Source organism: Vicugna pacos, chromosome 1 (genome assembly GCF_048564905.1).
Source record: "Vicugna pacos chromosome 1, VicPac4, whole genome shotgun sequence".
In the NCBI taxonomy this organism is placed as follows: domain Eukaryota; kingdom Metazoa; phylum Chordata; class Mammalia; order Artiodactyla; family Camelidae; genus Vicugna; species Vicugna pacos.
In genome coordinates, this window is record NC_132987.1 from 117,576,169 (window position 1) to 117,597,060 (window position 20,892).

General features: G+C 35.6%; 1 protein-coding gene across 7 annotated transcripts in view; it reads left to right on the top strand.

Moving 5' to 3' along the window:
* Positions 1-20,892, top strand: part of DYRK1A (dual specificity tyrosine phosphorylation regulated kinase 1A) — a 128,751-nt gene that overhangs the window by 37,584 nt on the left and 70,275 nt on the right. For 5 of the 7 annotated variants that reach the window (XM_072969132.1, XM_072969161.1, XM_072969143.1 and 2 more), the window contains exon 2: positions 11,511-11,596. The exons of the other annotated variants lie outside the window; for them this stretch is intronic. In XM_072969132.1, the coding sequence (XP_072825233.1) occupies positions 11,587-11,596 (10 nt within the window). In that variant the 5' untranslated portion in view covers positions 11,511-11,586. The remainder of the gene's footprint in view (positions 1-11,510; positions 11,597-20,892) is intronic. 7 annotated transcript variants of the gene reach the window in all.

The following is a 20,892-nucleotide window of genomic DNA, read 5'->3' on the forward strand; positions in this document are numbered from 1 at the left end:
GTCTTTAATCCATTTTGAGTTTATTTTTGTACATGGTGTTAGGGAATGTGCTAATTTCAGTCTTTTACAGGTAGCTGTCCAGTTTTCCCAGCACCACTTATTGAAGAGACTGTCTTTTCTCCATTGTATATTCTTGCCTCCTCTGTCATAGATTAATTGACCATACGTGCATGGGTTTATTTCTGGACTTTTTTTCCTGTTCCATTTATCTATGTGTCTGTTTTTGTGCCAGTACCATACTGCTTTGATTACTGTGGCTTTGTAGTATAGTCTGAAGTCAGCATGATTTCCCCAGATCCATTCTTTTTCAAGATTGTTTTGGCTGTTCGAGGTCTTTTGTGTTTCCATATAAATTTTAACATTTTTTGTTCCAGCTCTGTGAAGAATGTTGTTGGTAACTTGATAGGGATTGCATTGAATCTGTAAATTGTCTTGGGCAGTATGGCCATTTTAACAATACTGATTCTTCCAATCCAAGAACATGGTATATATCTTTCCATTTGTTTATGTCGTCTTCAGTTTCCGTCATCATTGTCTCACAGTTTTTGGCTTAAAGGTCTTTTGCCTCCTTGGTTAGGTTTATTCCCAGGTATTTTATATTCGTTTCGGCATGATGGTGAGTGGTATCGTTTCATTAATTTCCCTTTGTGCTATTTCATTGTTAGTGTATAGAGGTGCAACTGATTTCTGTATATTACTTTTGTATCCTGCAACTTTACTATATTCATTGATGAGTTCTAGTAGTTTTCTGGTTGCAAAAGCAGGTATTTCTTAGAGGTGATGTGGTTTGTTGAGTATGGCTTTCTTTTCCCTCCTACATTTTGAGTCTGCTATAGTTGAGGAAGCTGGCCTTCCGAAAGGTGAGATGAACAAGGCCTTTCCCACTTTGTAGGGCTAGATGTCGACAAGCATGTGGTTTGTTACCTACAGTCTAGGGCAGAGTGAAGGTGGGGCATAATCGGGGTATAAATAATGCTATGGCAGGGTGGAGGGGGATGTGGTGTCTGTAGGGGCTGCTAGTGGGAGACTTTCTGGAGGAGAAAGCGTTGGTGTTGGACTTGGAGCATGGTGTTGACAAGCAGGAAAGAAGGAGGGCTCGTGGAGCAGTCTGAACAAAAAAGTAGTATTTGGGGAATGGGCTTTGTCCGTTGTGACTAGCGTGTAGACTTGCGGAAAGCCTATATAGGAGATAAGACTGAAAAAGTGGAGGAGTGACAATATAAAATATAACTGTATAAAGCATGTATTGAGCGCTTTACCGGGCAGTGTTTTCAGTGGTTTGCGTGTGTGATGTCCTGAGAACACAACAGTGTTTTACAGGATTGTCCTCCGTCACCTAGGAGTTCAGAACCTTGCTGAGGCCATGCAGTAAGTTGTAGACCGAGGAGTTAAACCAGGGCAGGCTGACTCTGGAGCCTGACACCTTTGGGCCTTGAACACTGGGTTAAGCAACTAAAGTACTTTTTTGGATCTTACGTGGACAGTGACCTAACAGTATTATATTAGCTGATTTTTAAAAACAAAGATCTTTAATAGTTTATTATCATGAGCTTTTAACCTATGTTGGAGTTTTAAAAATTGCAGATACTTAAAAGGTTGTTCTCATTTGCGGCCCATAACTAGATTACATGATGACTTTTATGTTGAGATGGAAGTTAAATTTCTTGGACCATTTTTTCCTGATTATGAAAGTTGTGCATATTTATAAAAGTTGTGATGCGCTGAAAAGTATAAAGAAGAAAATTAAAAATCATCCAATCTTTTATTAGCCGAAGATACTCATTATTAATAATTTTATGTATTTTCTTCCAGAGTGTTCTTCTGTGCATTTATTTTACTTTCCTGAGACTGCTTTGATGAAGAGTTCGGGTTCTTTGTGATATAATAGAATGCATGACTTTTTCCGTCATGCAATATAATTATTGTAAGAACTTAAATGATTAACATAACATTTTATCGTGTGAATGTACCATAAATCTTTGTCATATTTTCTTTAAGTGTTGAACATTTTTATTTTTGATGACACATTTTTTTGTATGTAAATTCTGTATTTTCCATCATGAAATGTTATTTCTAAAAGTAGAGATTGAACATGATGCCAAGCAGACGACAAACAGCATGTGAATCAGTGCCACAGGGAGAAACCTGTGGAGGGGCAATGCTTGTCACGGTTATGCCGTGTACAGATCTGAAGATCATAAGTTGAGAAATAAAGCATAAGATTTGAGCAAGAAAAGTGGACTGGGCCTGGCTAATTAGATTTGAGAAGAGTGATTGAGTGTCCTGATGTTCAGCTGGAGAAGCAGCTGAGGAATAAGGCTTCGTGCATGTGAAGAGTGTTCTGGAGGACGTGTATAGCTGTTTTCTGTTTCTTCAGAGCGCAGTAAACGTAAGAACCTAAGTTAGCATAGAGGAATTTAGCATGCAGTTTGTGACTAATGATTGAAAATTCTTGGTATAGTTTATCCTGACAATTATTCTTTAAGGTAGGTTGATTTTCACTATATTTTGGATTTTATTCTGTATAAGGATGAAGGAGTGCTTAAGATGATGTTTTAAACGTATTAGCAGACCTTTATTCCTAAGATTTATTTTAGTACTAATTCTGGTTTTCTCAGCTGTTCTATGTCTCCTGCCTGATATGGAAATAAAAGAGCAGCAATATTATGTTAAGTCTTGTAGTTTTGATTGAAAGAACAAACCAAAACAAGAGACAAATAAAACTCCACTCCAGACAGCTGGTGAAATAGCAGGCCTATATGTATATGATTGATTTGCATGGCCGGGAATGAGGTCCCAAAAGTTGGAACGTCAAATCTATTGAGGCCAGTGAAATTTGAAGCCCGGGCTGGGAAATGTTGACAGTAACAGATAAGTCATGTATGTATTGAGACTGTGACAGTGTGGCTGCTGATACCCCAGGCCAGTCATTTTTACAGAAATTTCATTTATCAAGAAAATTCTAGGTTAAGAGTTTAAGGTTTAAGATTTTGTTTCATTACAAAATGCACATTCATTTTAGAAAATTTAGAAAATACAGAAGATAAGAATAACAGTTTTCTGTAGTTCCTTTCTCTGGAGATAAGTACTATTTGCATTTTTTGTACAAACTGTCAGATTTTTTCTGCACACAACTATTCTCTTCTTTTTAAAAATAAATATGTGGTATTTGCGTACTGCTTTATAACCCACTTTTTTCTATATAAGACAGTATTTTCCATGTTGTTATTGTATTGTATACCAATGTGCTTATTGAAATCTACTGTGATATAACAAATATGAGATTGAGATTCACCAAGCAGTAGACATCACTCATAACAATGTAACATAAATAATTAATAAATTATAGTGGTAGATAAGAAAGACTGGAGTGGCTGTAAGCTGAATGAGGGAGAATTGAGATGGTCTTGAAGAGTGGATAGGATTTAGGTAAAGATTTAGTAAAGAAAGGGCAAATTTTAGGCAGGGGAAATGACTTCAGCATCGATGTGGAAGGAGGTTTGTGGCATTTTATAGAATGCCATGCCAAGCTCTGAGTTCTTGGCAGTAAGATGTGGTCTAATGTTCCTAAGTTTCAGAGGGGTTAAGTCTAGGTTGAAAGTCTGTGCTTCAGGAGTGTCTGTGTGGCAGCTAAATATGCAGTGAAGTGGGACAAAGGATCAGCTGATAAGCTGTCTTTAAGTGAAATAATTCCCAAGTCTGGATGTGCTCAAGAATAATCTGGAAGTTTTAGTTTCAGTTAAAAAAAAAAAAGAAAACAAAACCCAACAGCCAGATTCTCAGGTCCTTCTCCGTGCTTCCTGAGTCAGGATCTTTGGGAGTGGACTCCTGTGCAGTCTAGCTGGGAACCTCCCCTATTATTTCTGATTCACCATCTAGCCTAGGCAATGCTGAGTTTAGGAGGCATCTGTAATATGTGTGAAATAAGGACCAGGACCAAGGTGATTGCGCTAGGTGTGGAGAAGTTAGGCATTTTGAAATTCATAGGATTGAGTGGGACCATTTAGAGCAGACAAAGAAGTCAGCAGTTTCTAGTCAAGTCACTGAAAGAATGGTCGTGGGAGGGTAGAGGTGGGAATGTGGGTTGTGTAAGGAAAGGGGGTGGGTGAGGGTGCGCTTTCAGCACAGTGAGTTGTCATACTGTGGGACGTAGGCGACATCCAGCAGCTTGTTGGACTAGATACTGAGTGAGCGGTTAGAGTAGAGAAAGAGTCCAGAATTATTAGTGAATTATTAGACCAAACCTTGAAGGTACTTCTTTTATTCTAAAAGAAGAGAAATGAGGGATCCAGGAGATGGAAGTGGAGACTAACACCTGAGTTTGGGGCTAAAGGTGAAAAAGACATGGAGGATAATTGGTACCCTGAAGTATAAGACCACATGTTTTAAGAGTTTTTGATGAGGTAGCATTTCTCTTTAAGTTTCACAAAAGTTTAACTGGGAAAATAAGTAAGACTAAACTCATTTTACTACTCTTAGTAATAGGCTTGTTGGAAGAAAACGTAAGCTGTTAATAACAGTGTGTGTTTTTGATTATTTCTGGACCTTGTTATTTTTCTGTATTTTTGAAATTCAAGGATAATTAGAAGCAGTGGTTTATAAAATTATATGTAATTATATGTATAAAAGTACACATAACCAACTAAGTATATGTGTGCATGCACTTACGTAAATTAATTATATATAATGTATATTTTATAAATAAAATTATATGTGTGTGAGATACATACATTAAATACTTTAGACCATCCTATTTAGAAAAGTCAGTGCTATCAGAAAGGAAAGAGCGAGCAGAGTGGTTTTTTACTGCATTTCTTATGAACTAGTTATGAGAAGGGATTGCAGGCTGTTTATCATTGATTGACCATGTTCTGCCTAAGTGTCTTCTGTCTGATAGGTAAGCTTTGTTTATGGAATACACGCATGAAAGAGATGGTCCCAGATGTTCAGGTGAGGGAGGGGGATGTAACGAGGGATGACACTACGCAGTGCGTCTCAACCTTGTTTGATTCTCAGAGCACCGAGAGGTCATTGGGCCACCCCTTTTTAATTCCTCTTACGAGCTAGGATCGATTTGAATAACAGAAGGTTGGAGTACATTGTGCAGAGGTGATACGAAGCAGGCACATCAGCAGGAGAGACTGAAACAAATCTTGGTGTTCTGTTCATACCACTCTGCTCTTAATTGCTGTTTACAAAGGGTTCCTGTACGCAGTTTCAGCATGTGTGTATGTGTGTTTTGGGAGGGAGGGGGCTTTTTCACACCAAGCAGTTCTCAGGTGCCAACGTGGTGTCCAAGAATGCAGCAGAATTCTGACACTGTCTACCTGGAGATGAAATCAAGCTCTCACAGTTAGAGGGCTCAATCCTGCAAGACCACCCTCCACTTCTGACAGTCACAAGCCCAGGTTGTTCCATGCTTCTGACTCAGTGGCTACACATTGGAGGTTTCCATGACCTCATCTGTAGGTTCCATTAATTTCCTAGAATGGCTCACAGAACTCACTTTTCTAAGGTGAAATCCAACACAAAAATTTGTGGATTAGATGTGTGGTAAATAGTAGGAAAGAGGTCTAGATGATGAAGGTTTTAGTTCGGGAGCTTGAGGTGTGGTGACACCATTAACCAAAACTGAGAATACAGGAAGGAGAAGTGGATTTTTTTTTTTTTCCTGTCCTGCCTGGTCTTTCCTCCCCTTTTTTGAGCAGGAGAGAAGGATGGGGAGGTTGTAAATCAGTTTAACACAGGGCCTGAGATCAGTGGCTTTTAAGTCAGTTTGGTTGAATTTCAGTCTCATCTCTCTACAGTGAGTCCTGTGTGACTTGGGGCCACTTCATTTCTCTGGGCCTTTGTTTCCAATAGAGATGATAGTGCTATTTACCTTATGTAATTATTGGAATTCAGTGAATTACAGGAAAGTACTTACGTGTCCATTAAATATAAAACATCTCATATGCGGGAATAACTGTGACATCAAAGTCAGTTCATTGGACTCTCAGATATCTGGACCTGAAACTCTTAACAGTGAGAGGTGGGCTAGAGGCAAGTCAGTGTTCTAAAAGTCTGCGTAATTCCTCATATAACTGAAATAGTGCATAATGTTGACTTTAAACCAGTTACCTTAGAAATGAGTCTTCTGGAACTTAGGTCTGCTTATGGTAGGCGTATTTCCTAGTATCTATACTTAATAAAGTAATAGTCACTCTCTGGTAGTGGAAGTTAGCTTCCTGAGAAGTTCTGTGTGGTTAAACATACTGATTCATGTTTGAGGAGCTTGAAATACAAGATAATACGTAAAAGTATGTTGAGAAACCTGAGTGTTGATGGAAACCTGTGTAAATCATTGTTTTCACACCCTCTAGACAGTATGCCAAACAAAATAAAGTATCAGTGGTAGATTATGGGTTTTGAATTAGTGACAGGGACCCTGTAGTTGACACTAGTCATCGCTTACTCTGAGAAGTGTTTGCATCTCTACCCTTCAGTCTTAAGAAAGATACTTGTGAATGCATTATGCATTGTTACAGATGGTATGCCCACGAGTTATTTCTCTCCTGTTTTCCTGTATTTATTGCTGTATCTAAATACTCAGTGCCTAATTTGGTCCCAGTTTAGCCCAGATTAAGTCTTAGAGAGGCCAGGGAACTTGGTGCTTGAGGTAACGAAAATTTGGGGCAATATTTATTTAATCTACCCACTCCTTTTCTTCTTTTTTTAAATTTTTTCCTTCCTGTTTTATTGAGATATAGTTGGCATACAGCACTGTTTATGGGGTGGGGGGAGACAATTAGGTCTAAGTTGTTTATTTATTTCATGGAGGTGCTAGGGATCTCATGCCGGACCTTACGCATGCTAGGCGTGCGCTCTGCCACTGGTTCTACACCCTCCCCTAGCTCTTACTTCTTGAACCTTCTCTCCAGTGCTTACTCAGGTTGTGTTAGTTCTTTTCATTCAATTTTATGAGAAATCACATCCTTCTATCCCCTTTAACCCATTTGTCAGCTCCTCCCACTTCCAGCATGCCACTGGAGTCATATAGTCCAAGACCCAGGTGTAGAGTCTTTCATTCATGTTCTTTTATCTTGCCCTAGGTGTTAGTGCAAAAATGGCTTATCTGCTTGGTTTTTACACTTTTCAGCTTGTCTCCTTAATAGTTCTTTTTTGGTAAAGGGAATTAGAACAAATTGTTAATATAATCAGAATTGCTTTGCTGAGCTAACTTTTCAGGAGAGTTACTTTTCCATTTTCCTAAAGTGAAATACTTTTTACAAAATAATTTACTCCTGATAAGCTTTATTTCATGTTTAGGATGGTTGAGGCAGAAGAGTGAGTGGTAAGTGTAAAATCAGACTTAGTCACCTAGATTTTTGCAGGTTTGTAATTTTCTCATAACCATTTCAGTGATCCTTAATGAGAGGCATTTTGCTGTGGTAGAAGGTAGTGAACTTCACTGTGGAGCCAGAGTTTGCAGGCTGTGACCTTTGCCAGTCCAGTTAGTCTGTCTGACCCTTGATTTCACCATTGATGAAACAGAAGTAACACTGCCTCCTTGTAGGACTGGTAGGCTATTCAGTGTGTCAGCGTCTGGGAAGTGTCTCAGCTGAGTGGTTGGTGCACAGTAAGTGTTCAGCAAGTGTCCTTTTCCCTGCAGTTTTATTCATAATTTTGATTTGATGTCTTATGCATTTTGCCTTTTTAACTTTTTAAGACTGTAACCATTTCCTTGGGATTTGGGGAGGAAGTCATAAATATTCTTTGTTTTTAGGATTTCTCTTGAAACCCCCAGTTAGTGGAAAGGGTGGAAAGGCTTTTTCTTTGTATGCCGTTTGGTCATCTTATTGGGAGTTAGCGTTACAGATTTTTTTTTTTTCTTTTGTGGTAGGTATCAAAACATTTCTCCATGACTCCTTTAGTTGTTATAATTCTTGAAACTATTTCTGAAATTATTGTCTGGCGAAAAGACATTTTCTTCTGTCACGTCTTTTACTCTTTTAGTGCTTATGAGCAGAAGTTTATAAGGAAAGGTAGTCACAGTGTATGATTTTTAGATAATCACATTGTGATTTAATCCACGGAGTCAATTTTTAGGTCTTTCAACTAAGTTTTCCTTGGTTTCACTTCTGTAGTTTATTTATTTGTTTTGTAGCTTATTCTTAATTGGCATCTTCTGAACTATCAGACTTGTCCTTCTAATCTCGTTGTGCATTATTTTTATTTTTTCATGTGGGTTAAAATTTTAAATTGTGAATATATGAGAATATATACAACACGTAAATTAAAAAAATAAAAACTCTGTACTTCCATCCAGTTTAAGAAAATAGTACCTACTAGTACTTCTGAATCTTGTATCATATTGATTTTTCCACCTGCTGCTTGTAACACTTCCCTACTACCTTATTTTGAAACTAGATAGAATTTTTAGTTTTGCAACAGGCCAAAACATTGTCATTACAGAGTACATCAGCACCTGCCATTTAGTTCTTTAACTCCTGAGTTAATCTGGATTCGCCATATCATGCTAAAGGATTCATTTCAATTTTTTCCCATTCTAGTGTTTTCCAAATGTGTATTTTATAAATCTCAGCACGATAGTGCTTTTAATTGGGTGTCTTGATATCCTCCTTGTCTCCCCAACCCGCCTTGAGAAAGAGAGACAGACGGACATCAAGAGACTGAGTCTGATACCTACCTGAGTGTACCGTGCACTTAAACTCGGCTTGTTGAAGTTCTAGTCTTCCTGCGGATGTGCTGTAGGTTAATTTTATGCGGTGATTTTCAGACAACTGGAAAATGGTTTGTAAGTTTAGCTTCAAAGACCACTTAAGATCAGTTCCTAGATTGTTCATAGACCATTATATTGCCTTTGGCAAAATGTGAGCTAAAACATACTGCAAAAGATTTTGAGGATTATGGGAGATTCCTGTGGTAAGGATAGTAGATACTTTTCACTAACATCTCATTTTGCTCCATAATTTGTGAATGACACCATTTGTGAGGGAAAAGATGAAAGATTCACTGTAGGTTTTTCTCAGAAAAAACTAAAATATGACTTTCTGGATTTTTAAGCTTCTTTAGAAAGAAAATTGTATGTATAGTTTGCAAAGTACACTTGATGTTTGCTGTTACCCACTTACTGTCATAAAACTCACATCTGATATAAAGTTATTTTTTGAAAAGTGACCAGCCTGGAAGATACCTTAGAGTAATCACTGGACTCTTTATTTAAAGTAATCTAAGGTTTAAAGTAATCTGAGGTTAAGACTCAGGGAGGTTATCATCACTCAGTATGTGATCATTTAGTTGCTGCATATGTCATCAGCAAATTTTGTAACTTGTAGAGATTCTTTACTCTGCTAAAGGCTGCTTTTCATATGAGTAGTGATGAAGTGGATGATTTTTCTAAAAGATGTCATTTTTAGAGTGAGATCATTTTGATGATCTAGAGTCAGAAGCATTATCCATTGTACCACTGGCTCACCCATATTTCTTTCCTTTAGCTATTTAAAACAGTAATGAAATACTGTTAATTTCTAACAACTTTTAATAAAATGAAAAGAATACTAATGTCTTACTTGATTCTACTTTCTTCTTATAAAGTGCTTTTGTGTTAATAATAGCTTTTCCTGTTGAAACCATTGAAGTTGGCAGGATGTAGGTGTAGTAGCATTGTGGCATTTTATAGGTGAGGAATATGATGTTGAGTGCCTGAAGGGTTCAGAGATAGGTAGTTCATAGCTAGAGATTTAATTCACATTTTCCTTTACCATAGTTCATGCCAGAATTGTAAAGACTGACCATTTATGAGGGTAAAATTATTAGGAAACTATGTCTTTGAAGTAAAAATCTTTAATCTTGATGGTTTAAAGATTATTTTTGCAGATAAAACTGTTTTGGTGCAATACTTTAATGTTCATTCATCTATCTATCTATACACTCTCCTGCCTCCGCCACGTTGGGTGCCAGTGGGTCTTATGTCTACGTTTTTACTTGATACCACAGCAGCATCTAAAACTGGAAAAGTGATTCTTCAGGAATGGAATCTGGAATATAGGAAATGATTTCAGACACAGGCAATTCCTAATTTACAAGTAATTCATATATTTAAACCCTTGTCCCTGAGCTCCTTTTCTCATTGCTGCTATTTGGAGTAGTGATTTTGAGCTTTTAAATACCTTCAGAAGTAGAAGGAGAAATAAGTAAAAAGCAGAAATATTTGGGGGCAATAAACAAAGACTCACCTATATTATGACCCACTTGCCTAAAAATGGTTTTTCTCAACTGCTTCAGTTATTTTGCAGCACTGTTAGAATTCTGCCAGTTAGGAGTTTATTTGGGGTACCTTCATCCTTGTTAAAAACTGCAAATGTTAAAGTGAATTACTTCAGTCCAGTTGATTTCTTCCTATCACATACCTGAAATGAACTACATTGAGGCAGTAGGAGCTTTGGGTGGTAATTTAGGAACATACTTGGGGGAAAGGATTATTATTAGCAGGATGTTTGGAATGCTATCATGTAAAATTTAGGGAATTAAAGGCGTCAGGAGTTGGGATGGTGCTCACAAGGAAAATGACCTATTTTAGAGTTTGTCCAGATAAAGAGAGGATCTAGAATTGGTTCGGCTTCTGTGTTTCTTTTGCAGGGTTCCCAGTGCCCATGACCGGTATACTGTCTTTTGGGCTCAGGAGGTTTCTTTTGGCTAACCTAGGAACTTGGTCAACATAAACAGCATTGTTTCATTAGGAATACTGACTGAATTCCACAGTTTCATTTTAAAAGATGATTTTTAGACCAAACTCATTTATGAGTTAGGTTTCAACCTGTGCTTGTCTTTGTCTCCTCTGTCGTCGTGTGCTCCCAGTTGACAACAACCACGACGTTGCTTTTGCTTTTCCATCAGTCATTATGGAATTTGCTGGCCGGTCATGAAATAGCAGTGGAAGTAACAAGTGGGAAGTACAGTGAAAGAATTACCATAATAAGAGAAGCCACTCAAGAGAGCAGAAGAGGGCTTGTGGGCTTAGGGGAGCAGTTGTGAGCAGTGTCTCAGAACTTAATTTAATAATAGCATTGGTAGATTGGCATGTGATCTTTCCTATAAAGTAACTTTCATTACCTCTGATAGTAAGCCACTGTTAAGAGTGAAGTTGCATTCATACTGATTTGTGAATTGATGTAGATTACACAATGTAAATTTTTTTCTGATAAATTATACAGAATAGTGGAATTTTGACAGTTATTTCATACCTAGAAATGTGTGAAATTTTTGTTGGTAGTAGCCAGATCTTAAAACTTTTTCTCCCTGACAATTTACTACTTTATATTTTACGTATAATTGATTTTTACTAATGAAAATTATTTTCAAGTAAGCTTAAATAAGTGTTAGTTAAATGAATTTGCAATAATTTTATCTGTATGTTTTGGGAATTATAGTTACATTAGATGTTCCTCAATTAGGGGTAATTGTCTTGCATCCTTATCTCTTATCATAATCTGTTTTTCTTCACACAGTGTTATAGTTTTGCTGCTGGACTCTTCCCTCCCTTCCCCCACCCCATCAGGATGATATGAGACTTGAAAGAAGACGATGCATACAGGTGACTCAAGTTTTGAAATACAGTAAAACTATGGCTGTCTGAGAGAATGTGGGGACTGGTGGTGTATTTTGAATGGGGGAGCTTTCTGATAAACAGCATTAGTGGGGAGAATTATTTAGATCAATAAATGCAAAAATAGTTGGAATATTTATTAAACTTTGGGAACCAGTCTGATAATCAGTGACTGGCAATGGTATTAATACAAATACAGCATAGTAATTTGCTCATACTTGACCTTTTCAAAAGGGGATGGTTGGCTAATATATTGGTGAGAATTGAAGTATTTCTGTTTAAAAAAATAAAATATTCACCTTGATGGTTGAATGCATGTTTCCCCAAATCTCTGTTAGAATAGAGCAAATCTTTTAAAGGCATAGGGAGTAGATGGTAGTGGTATGTCTTAAATAAGACTGACACAATTAAATTGAGGATATTACACCCATACGTATGATTTCTTAAAAAAATATGATCTGGGATTTTGTTTTTACTTTCTTGCCTTTCTCCTCCCGCTCTCCATCCCTGCCTCCATTCCTCTCCTTCTACTTTCTTCCTTCTCTCCTTCTCTTTTATCCTTTTGTCACTTGAATATACAGGAGAAGCAGTAAAGAAGGCAGTTTTGAAGAGAGTATTTTGGATTGCTTTATAGTTAATTAAGGTGATCTTATTCATATATGGAAAGATGGAGGCTGTTCCATCTGTGGCTGTGTTCAAACCCATGAAAATACAGTATAGCTAATGGGTAGAATGTTACTAGCTTTTAAACTTACATGTTCTTAAATTAGGTCAATTATGAGGCATTTTGTTGAACCAGGTGGCTTATATTTGTAGACCTGGTCAGAGATAGTCTTAACTTGGTTTATAAACTGTTTGAAAGAAAACGTGGTCTTTAATTGGAAAAGAAGTAACTACATAAATCTTGAATAGATACTTAATTACATGGTTGGTGAAAGTGTTAAAAGTTTTTGTGATTGGTTTTTGATTTTGGTGATCTTTGTCTTCTAAAAGGAAAAGAAATGACCATTTTTTGATTTCAGAGTGGGATTTAAAAATGTCTCAGATGTGCCATCATGTATGAAGAAATGTGCTTGAATATATTTTAAATTTAATTATAGATCAAATAATATTCTACATTCATGAGGGACTCAAAGAATCTGTTGGTAATTGATTTTTGAGTAAAAAGTGATGGAGTAATCATCTCTGTAATCAGTCTCTCAGGGGCACACATATATATTTGCCTACACATACTAGAGGTACACCTCCGTACACATTCTGGTCGAGTGGCTGATAAAATCAATATGATGCGGAAGCTGAATATCACTGTCATAGAGAAATAAATAGGAATATTTACAGAAAAATTTAGAATTTTATGAAAATGTTGTCAGATTTTATAAGTGTGACATTTTGGTGCAGGAAGAGTTTCTCATCATTGTCTGCTCCCGGCTTGCTCCTTGGGCACTCTACTGCACATTGGCTATACCAGGTAGATGCTCACTTTCAACTGAGGTCAGTAGAGGAACAGTGTATTTGGGGTGTCTCATAGATTTATCTATGAATATTAATGATGTTGGAGACTTTCCCTTAAGGAATTTTGAGATGGCAAAGTTACTATTTTACTTCTAGTTTATCTTCACAAGACAGAGACTTTCCAAATAGTTCTTTTTCTTAAAAGGCTTATGGATGAAATGAAATATCTAAAGAGTAAATACAATTTATAAAGGTTATCTAGTTAATTTTATGAATGCCAAAACACAAAAATTTACAAATACTAGATTTATGATACAATCCAATTTTAAAAATTATAAACATTTACTGGCTTATAAAGGAGAAAACCAAGAAGGTAGTCAGACTCTAATGTATGTATTAGCTGCTGGTGTATTCCCTTTCAACAGTTTGAATGTTAACAATTGTTTCTGAATGTAAAATTAGCAGCTTTCATGATCATCATTAATTAATGCAGTTTGCTCTTATTTTACTATACACACATTTGTTATACTTCAACTGATAGAATTTTAACACATAAAAGCTCATAAGGAGTTTTTCATTGAAAGTGAATCTTGCTTCCCCGGGCAGTCACAGTGTTGACTGCCTTACTCTCTCATACCCTTTCATTGATGAGGTGCAGGTTCACGGGTGCTAGCAAGGACATTGAAGGATGCTTTGACTGGTCTTTCAAAAGCCAAAGCTTACTAATAGATTTTTACTGAACAGCAAGGCAGAGTTAAAGTTTGATATATCTCTGGTACATGTGTATAAAGGTGTTCCTGTACTTGTTTAATTTGAGGGTATTTTTGCATATTTTAAAATATAGTAAGGATTTAAATTAGGTAAAATTGGATTATTTTTTGATTTTTGGAAGAAAAATCATTTGTGGCCAAACATTTTATTTGGCTAACATTTGCTTTGTACCAGGTACTGTAATAGTGCTCTGTTCATAAGGATTCCTGTGCTTAGGAATCAAGGAACACATTTCAGTTGGAAGAAGGGGCAGATACATAAACAAATTACACAATGAATGCTTATGATAAATTTTAAATACTTGTCTTTTGAACTCAAGGCCTCTGGAGTAAAAGCAGAAAGTTCTCTCTGGTTAGTAGTAAAGGCTTCGCCTGGTACCCACATGCTGGTGTTGTCAAAATCTCCATTTGTGTCCCATGCTGCTTTTCTGAGCTCCAGACTTAGGTAACTGCCTCCTGGTTGTCTCTCCTACACACAGTCCCTCCTCTCCTCTTTATGCCTGTTAGTAATGCGTAGCATCATTCTACCCAAGCACACCTTCATCCTGGGAAACTAGGAGCCGCTCTTAACCCCTTTGACTTAAGAGGTAGCCAAATTCAGTTTATTTAGGACGTAGAAATCCCTTACTTATGAGATTAAATTTGGAAAATGCACTGCCCCAGACATCACCGTGCACATTAACATAAAGGCTTTTGCATTTTTTCCAGTTTATTTGATAAGAGAACTTCCTTTCCCTTTTATTTCTTATTTATATCTATTAATGTCCAGGGGAACATTAATGGGGAAAGCTGTTGGATACGGCGGTTGATAACATTCTGTATTTTGTTGGGTTTCTTTAACAACTGAAATTGTTTTTTAACAATAGTGATAGGCTAGTCGTTTTCAAACTTGAAATTGTTCTGGAATATTCAGAACTGTAACTCTGAGGATGAATAACGTTAGAAATTTATTTTAAATTCTCCTGATTGGTTCATATTGTTTTTGTTATATTTCTGTGAATTTAAGTGCTTAAAACCATTTGATGTGGCAGAGTTTTTAATTTTAGATTCTCTCACTCATTTTAAAGTGTGAGTTTTGTAGGGCAAAGTTTGCACACTTCTTCAGTGATCACAGGAGTATGGCATATTAATACAGAACAGTTAGAAATCAGATCTGTAAATTTAAGTAAAACCAGCTTCTTTAATCCCATTCATATACCAGGGGCATTGGGGAAATCAAAGTGTGTGTACATTTTAATATTTTGGTGCGTATTGCCCATTTGCCTCCTTTTGGATTCATTCTTCACATAGTCCTGTGTATCTGGTCTTTTAAAAATATGTTTTCCCTTCTTTAGCTCTCATTCATTTCTTAACCCCAAGCAGTCTGATTTTGTGCTTAATAATTCAATGAATTGATTGTTTTTGGTGAATGGTAAATCTAGTAGATTTATTTTGTTGTCAGGTTTTAACTTTTTCTCCCTGTTTACTAAGTAATACAGTATCAGTGAAAAAAAGTTGAAATTGATAAGACTGTAGATAAGTGGAAGGAAACATAGCTGGAGTTCTGTTGCCCATTGCACAGTGGCACTTTCCCTTCCAGGATTCTGTTTTTGATGCCATTTTTGATTAAGATTATCCTGAACAATCAGGTTGGTGTGCTTGGGTAGAATCTGTTTTTGTATTGTTTATATTTTCTTTGATTGCTTAACATTATATTGTGAACTTTCCCTGCATCATCAAAAACTAACCATAGTGATCTGCTGTCCTTTTGAACTTGGAGCAAATTCAGAGCATTCAGAACCATAACTTTTTGAAAGTGAATTACTTTAGAAATTTATTTTAAAGTGTGCTGATATTAAGACTATTGCTCTGTATGTTCATTTCCTAGTTAAGTCGGGTATCTCTTATTAGACATCATTATATACTCTTCTTTTTTAAGTACTAACGTCTGTGCCTAAGTGTTTAGTTGTATGTTAAATTATTTTCTTGTAATTTATTCCTAGGAGTGTAAGTTAAAGTATAAGGCTAGAAAAATTTTAAGGCCCTTCATACTACTGTTTAGAAAGCTATTTGGTTATACTCACTAGTGTTAGATGAATATTTGTCTTTTAATTTATCATTGTGAGCATTGAATATTATAGTTAAAAATTAAGTTTCTAATTCAGCTGGCAAAAAGAAGAGTCTTCTATTTTAGAAAACATAAAAGTGATAGTGTATACTCAGTGGAGGAGAAAGTTCAGTTGCTTCAGAAATACAAGAAGTGACCAACCTCGTAGAGTTCAATAGATCTCTCCCCCCCAGGATTCTTTATAGCACGTGGTTTTATTTAATGCTCTTATGGCATTTGCACATGTTTGCTCATCATTTTTTTGGTCCCAGCTAGTCCAATTCTCAAGGTCAAAGGCCATGGCTTACTGTCTTTCTGTGCCCTATGTATGTCCAGCAGGGTTCCTGTGACATAGAAAGTTCTCAGTGAATACTTGGAAAAAGAACGATTTTTGCCATTCTCCTAATGTCTAAAAATATCTCACTCTCTTAATGTCTGCTTTAATAAATTTCTTCAGATGGTTTTAAGAGTTCACATTATTTTTTGTTCTCCTTTTATGTTTCTTATTTTCATTAAGTTTCAAATTTTTAAGTGGAAGCAGTTAATAATGATCACATCATGTATGTATCACATAAGAGAACATATGATATTCATAGAAAAGGCGATGGGAAACCTAAAGTTAGCCACATTGTAAAGTTGAATTTCTTAGACCATAATGCCTTTATTCAAGGCCTAGATGAAAGCAAATAGATTCCTATTCATTATTTTAGATTTTAGTAGGATACTTACCAAATGTACCTCCAGAAGAATGTTTGAGTTCTGGGAAGATGACAGCAGGGCATAACTTTTTGAATCTTCACAATTTTCCCTAGAAACAGTAATTAGAACAGCAAAAACAAATTCACTGACATCCTGCAAGACTGAACAGTATCTCCACAAACCCTAATAAAAGTAGGCTGGGGACAAATCTCCAATAACTACAAGAGCTTTCAACATTTGTGAAAGATGCAGAAGGAAGCAGCAGGTATCTGATGGACCTGAGAACAGGAGAAACCCAAGCTAGCTAACGAGAACTCCCTGGAAAGTGTGGCATGCAAGCTTGAAACCAGCAGCTGAAATTAAGAGTTTTTGCGTTCCCTGGATACCAGGGGCCCATGATGAATTCTGTGGGTTACACCCATCTGGTTCCTGTGAATTTTCAAAACTTAACTAGTTCAAGCTCCCTTCCTGGCTAAAGTCCCACACTAAGGTAGACACTGCTGGCAATAGAATCCACATTAAGCAGGATGGAGGCAATGGAGGAAAAGGGACAAAAGGCAGATGAAGTGGGGAGTTTAGTAGAGGAGACCTCATGTATGAGACTGTGTTTCTGTATTGTTCATGTCCTCTCTATGAAAACGAAGAGGACGCCTACTAAAGCCAGGAAGACTACTCCAGTTTCCTTAAAGTTTTTTATTTTACATGAAATTGAGCAACTGCTAGGATCATGGCCAATTCCTCACAGAGTTTTCCTAAGAAAAAAGGAATAAGGAGTGAGTAATATTTCTACAGACAATGAAGACATACTAGCAAGAAATGTTCATAAAACAAGTGAAAACTATAACCAAATGTTTCAAAATGAACTCACAGAAATTTAGAAAATGATACAAATATGAAAAAGCAACATAAATTAAATCTGAGTAAGGAAATATTAAAAAGGAAGCCTAAACTGTAGGGTACACAAGAGAGAAAAAACCCAACAGAAAATTACTTCATAGAAAATGAAGATAAATAGAAGAAACAAAAAAGAATTGAAGAAAAATAGATAAAGGAGCATTCTAGAGAAAGTGACATTTGCTAAACAGAGGCAGAGAAATTTCAACATACAAATAAGAGTCTCTGAAGAAGAACCAAAGCAATGGAAATTAATAAATTCTGATAATTATAACTCAAGTAAATTTCCTGAAATAAAAAAAAAAGTTGGCCCCACTACATTTGGAAAGGGCATGTTGTATTCTTGGATAAATTGATCCAAATATGACCAACATGTAGACATACTCTTTAAACATTCTTAGACTTTAAAGAAAATTCCCAGGTTATCTAGGTAAAGACCAGAGTCTTTAAGGGAAGAATATTAGACTGTCTGATTTTGATAGCAATGCTTTAGGCTGGAAGCAATCGAGTAACATCTAATATATGCAAGGAAAAGAAGGGAGAGCCAAGACTTTTATATCCAGCTCAACTGACTGAAGTGTACAGACAGCAGACAAAATGTTAGGAACCTGAGTATGAATTTGGAGGCAGTTGGTGTCTTTGAGCACTTCTTATGGAATCCACCAGAGAATAACCAAGTTACCTTGAAAAGTAACATTTTATTTTTTTCATACTGGTATACTTGAAATGATTGTCTAACATCCATTTTTACATGAATCTAGTAGAAAAAGATTTTGTTACAGTTATGCAAATTTATTGTTGAAAGAGATCTGAAATACTCTCTTCCTCCCTCTTCCCCATTAAATAAAACACGAAATGTTTGCCATTTTTTCTCTTTAAGGGCAGAGACCTTTTCCCTGTCCTTCACCTTTTATATAAGTAAAGAGAGAGAGACAGAGAGTGTGTGTGTGTGTGTGTGTGTGTGTGTGTGTAAGTAAAAATAAACTTTGACATTCTTTGATATGATTTACATATCATAAAATTCTTGCAGTTTGAGTAAGTATGAGTTTTTAGTGAACTTATAGTTAGGCAGCTATCACCACCACAATCCAGTTTGTGTATTTTTAATTAATAATAATTCTAGCTCAGCTAGAACTTCTGTAAAGAAGAAAATAAAAATTATCAGTAGTCCAAACAGAGAATATAATTGTATTTTTTTAGTTTATACATTATTGCCGATAACCTTATGTAAATGTGGCTCCTTCAAACAGTATTGAAGAAGCAAAACTGGGTCATATTTTACTTTGTTTTTAGTCTTTTAAAATTTAAACATTTCTGCATCATAAGTATTCTTTATAGCATCATTTTTAATGAGTAGTTAGTGTTCTTCAAATCAGTTACTATTTAACCTATTCCCCATTGTTGCTGATTAGTTCATAATAATGTTTAAGTGGACAATTATTGTGGTAGTCTTTGTTTTCATTTTTGATTTGTTGCCTTAGGTGCAGTTCCTAAAAGTTGCACATGTTGAGTTAAAGAATATGTACATTTAAAAGTCTTAACTTTTGATGCATATTTTCAAGTGTCTTTTTAAAGAACAGTTTATGCTTTTAACCACCTACAGAACAGAATTTTACCATACTCTAGAATCCTGACTATTTAAAAGTATTTTCCAATTTGATAAAGTGTAACTTAATATTTTAATTTTCATTTATCTGAATTTTAAGTGAGAATGAATATGTTTTTATATCTTCTGTGAATTTCCTTTTACTGTGTTTTGCTGATATTTCACTTGAGTATCTTTTTAAAAATTTTAATTTTATCAGAGTTCCTCATTGACTCTTACTGTATGCTGGAAACTCTTCTAAATGACTTACATTTATTAACTCATTTTTTCTTGATGATAACTCTCAGATAGGTATGATGATTAACACAGCCAGAAATTAGGTAGTCTGCCCCAGGTCACACAGTTAGTAAGGATGGAGCTCAAATTGCAAATCCAGGAGCTTGACTCCTGACTCTTAACCAGTATATTCCTGCATTGTTAGTTACTTCTGACAAATTTTCCAGTACATTTGTGTTTTAATTTTGTTCATAGTATCATTTTATATAAGAAATGTTAAAGTTTTGTATGGAGGGACTGGATCTTATTTATTAGTGTAATGCCTGGAACATAATCAGTTCTTAAATATTTGTTGAACTAATGAGAATAAACCCATTAACAATCTGTTGATGTTGGTGACCTTTTATTTTTTGTATTGTGTATCGTCTTTTAAAGGGATTCTCAGGGGCTTCATAAATAATTTACTCTTTGGTTTTGATAAGATACAATAAGTTTATCTGTATTAGCTTTTCTCAGAAGTCTGTGGAAGTAATTACTGCTTTAAAAAAGAACATGTGTTTTTAAATAAGCAAATATGAGTTGTGAAGAATGTGTATTGATCAACAGTGATTTGAATTGTGGAAACAAGTGAAATAAAATATTTGCTTTGAGTGTAGGAATAACTTGATGGAATTTGGTTTTTGTAGTTTTAGAAAATGGATAGATCTGGCCATTATTTAAAACATTTTTTGAATAAATTTTGTTTTAAGAAGTAAGATCCTTTAAAAGGAAACCAGACTAAAAAAGCTGATGTAAAAAGTTATTGTTTAAGGTTTGATAGCGTAGATCAACTACTCCGAAAGTATACGTTAAGACTGAATTTCTTTCTGAGAGCTTTTTCTCCCTTTTCCTTTGACATCAGACTACTGTTTACTGGTCCTTCTTTAGTTTAGTTGAGGCCTGTGTATCCTTTAAATGCTAGTCTTTTAAACAAGTGTAGAGATTCATATTATTAAATAGGTCTGTGTTAGAGATTAGAGGGAAGCACAGATAAGTTCACTTGCGTTTTTACACACCATCCACATAATCCACATCGAATCAAGTACTCAAAAAGCAGGCACTTGAAAATGTAAATATTTGCCTTTGTATTACAAACCTAGATCTGCTTTGTATGAAGTTACAAAAACTAGAAGTATTTGTTGAATGCTTGTTTCTTCTGTAACCTCCTGGTTACAACCAGTTTTTTTTCCTCTTAGAGGTGTTAGTATTTTTTAGGCCATGCTCAGCTGACATGTTAAAGTCATATTTGTACATTTATTCTGTATTAGGCATTAATTACTCAATTTACAGGCATATGTTAATAAAACATAACCCATTCTGGAAGTAAAAAATGAAATACCAGTTTCCTTTTCCTCATTGTCACTCCTTAGTGGTAAACTTTTAATCTTCAGTTTTTAAGTTCTTCTTTTGGTTACTTACGTCACTTTAAATATAGTAATGTGTTTATAGATCTTATTTATTACTTAAAAAACTAATGATTGTCCTCCCAGAAAGATGAAATCAAACAGTTCCCTATGCTGCC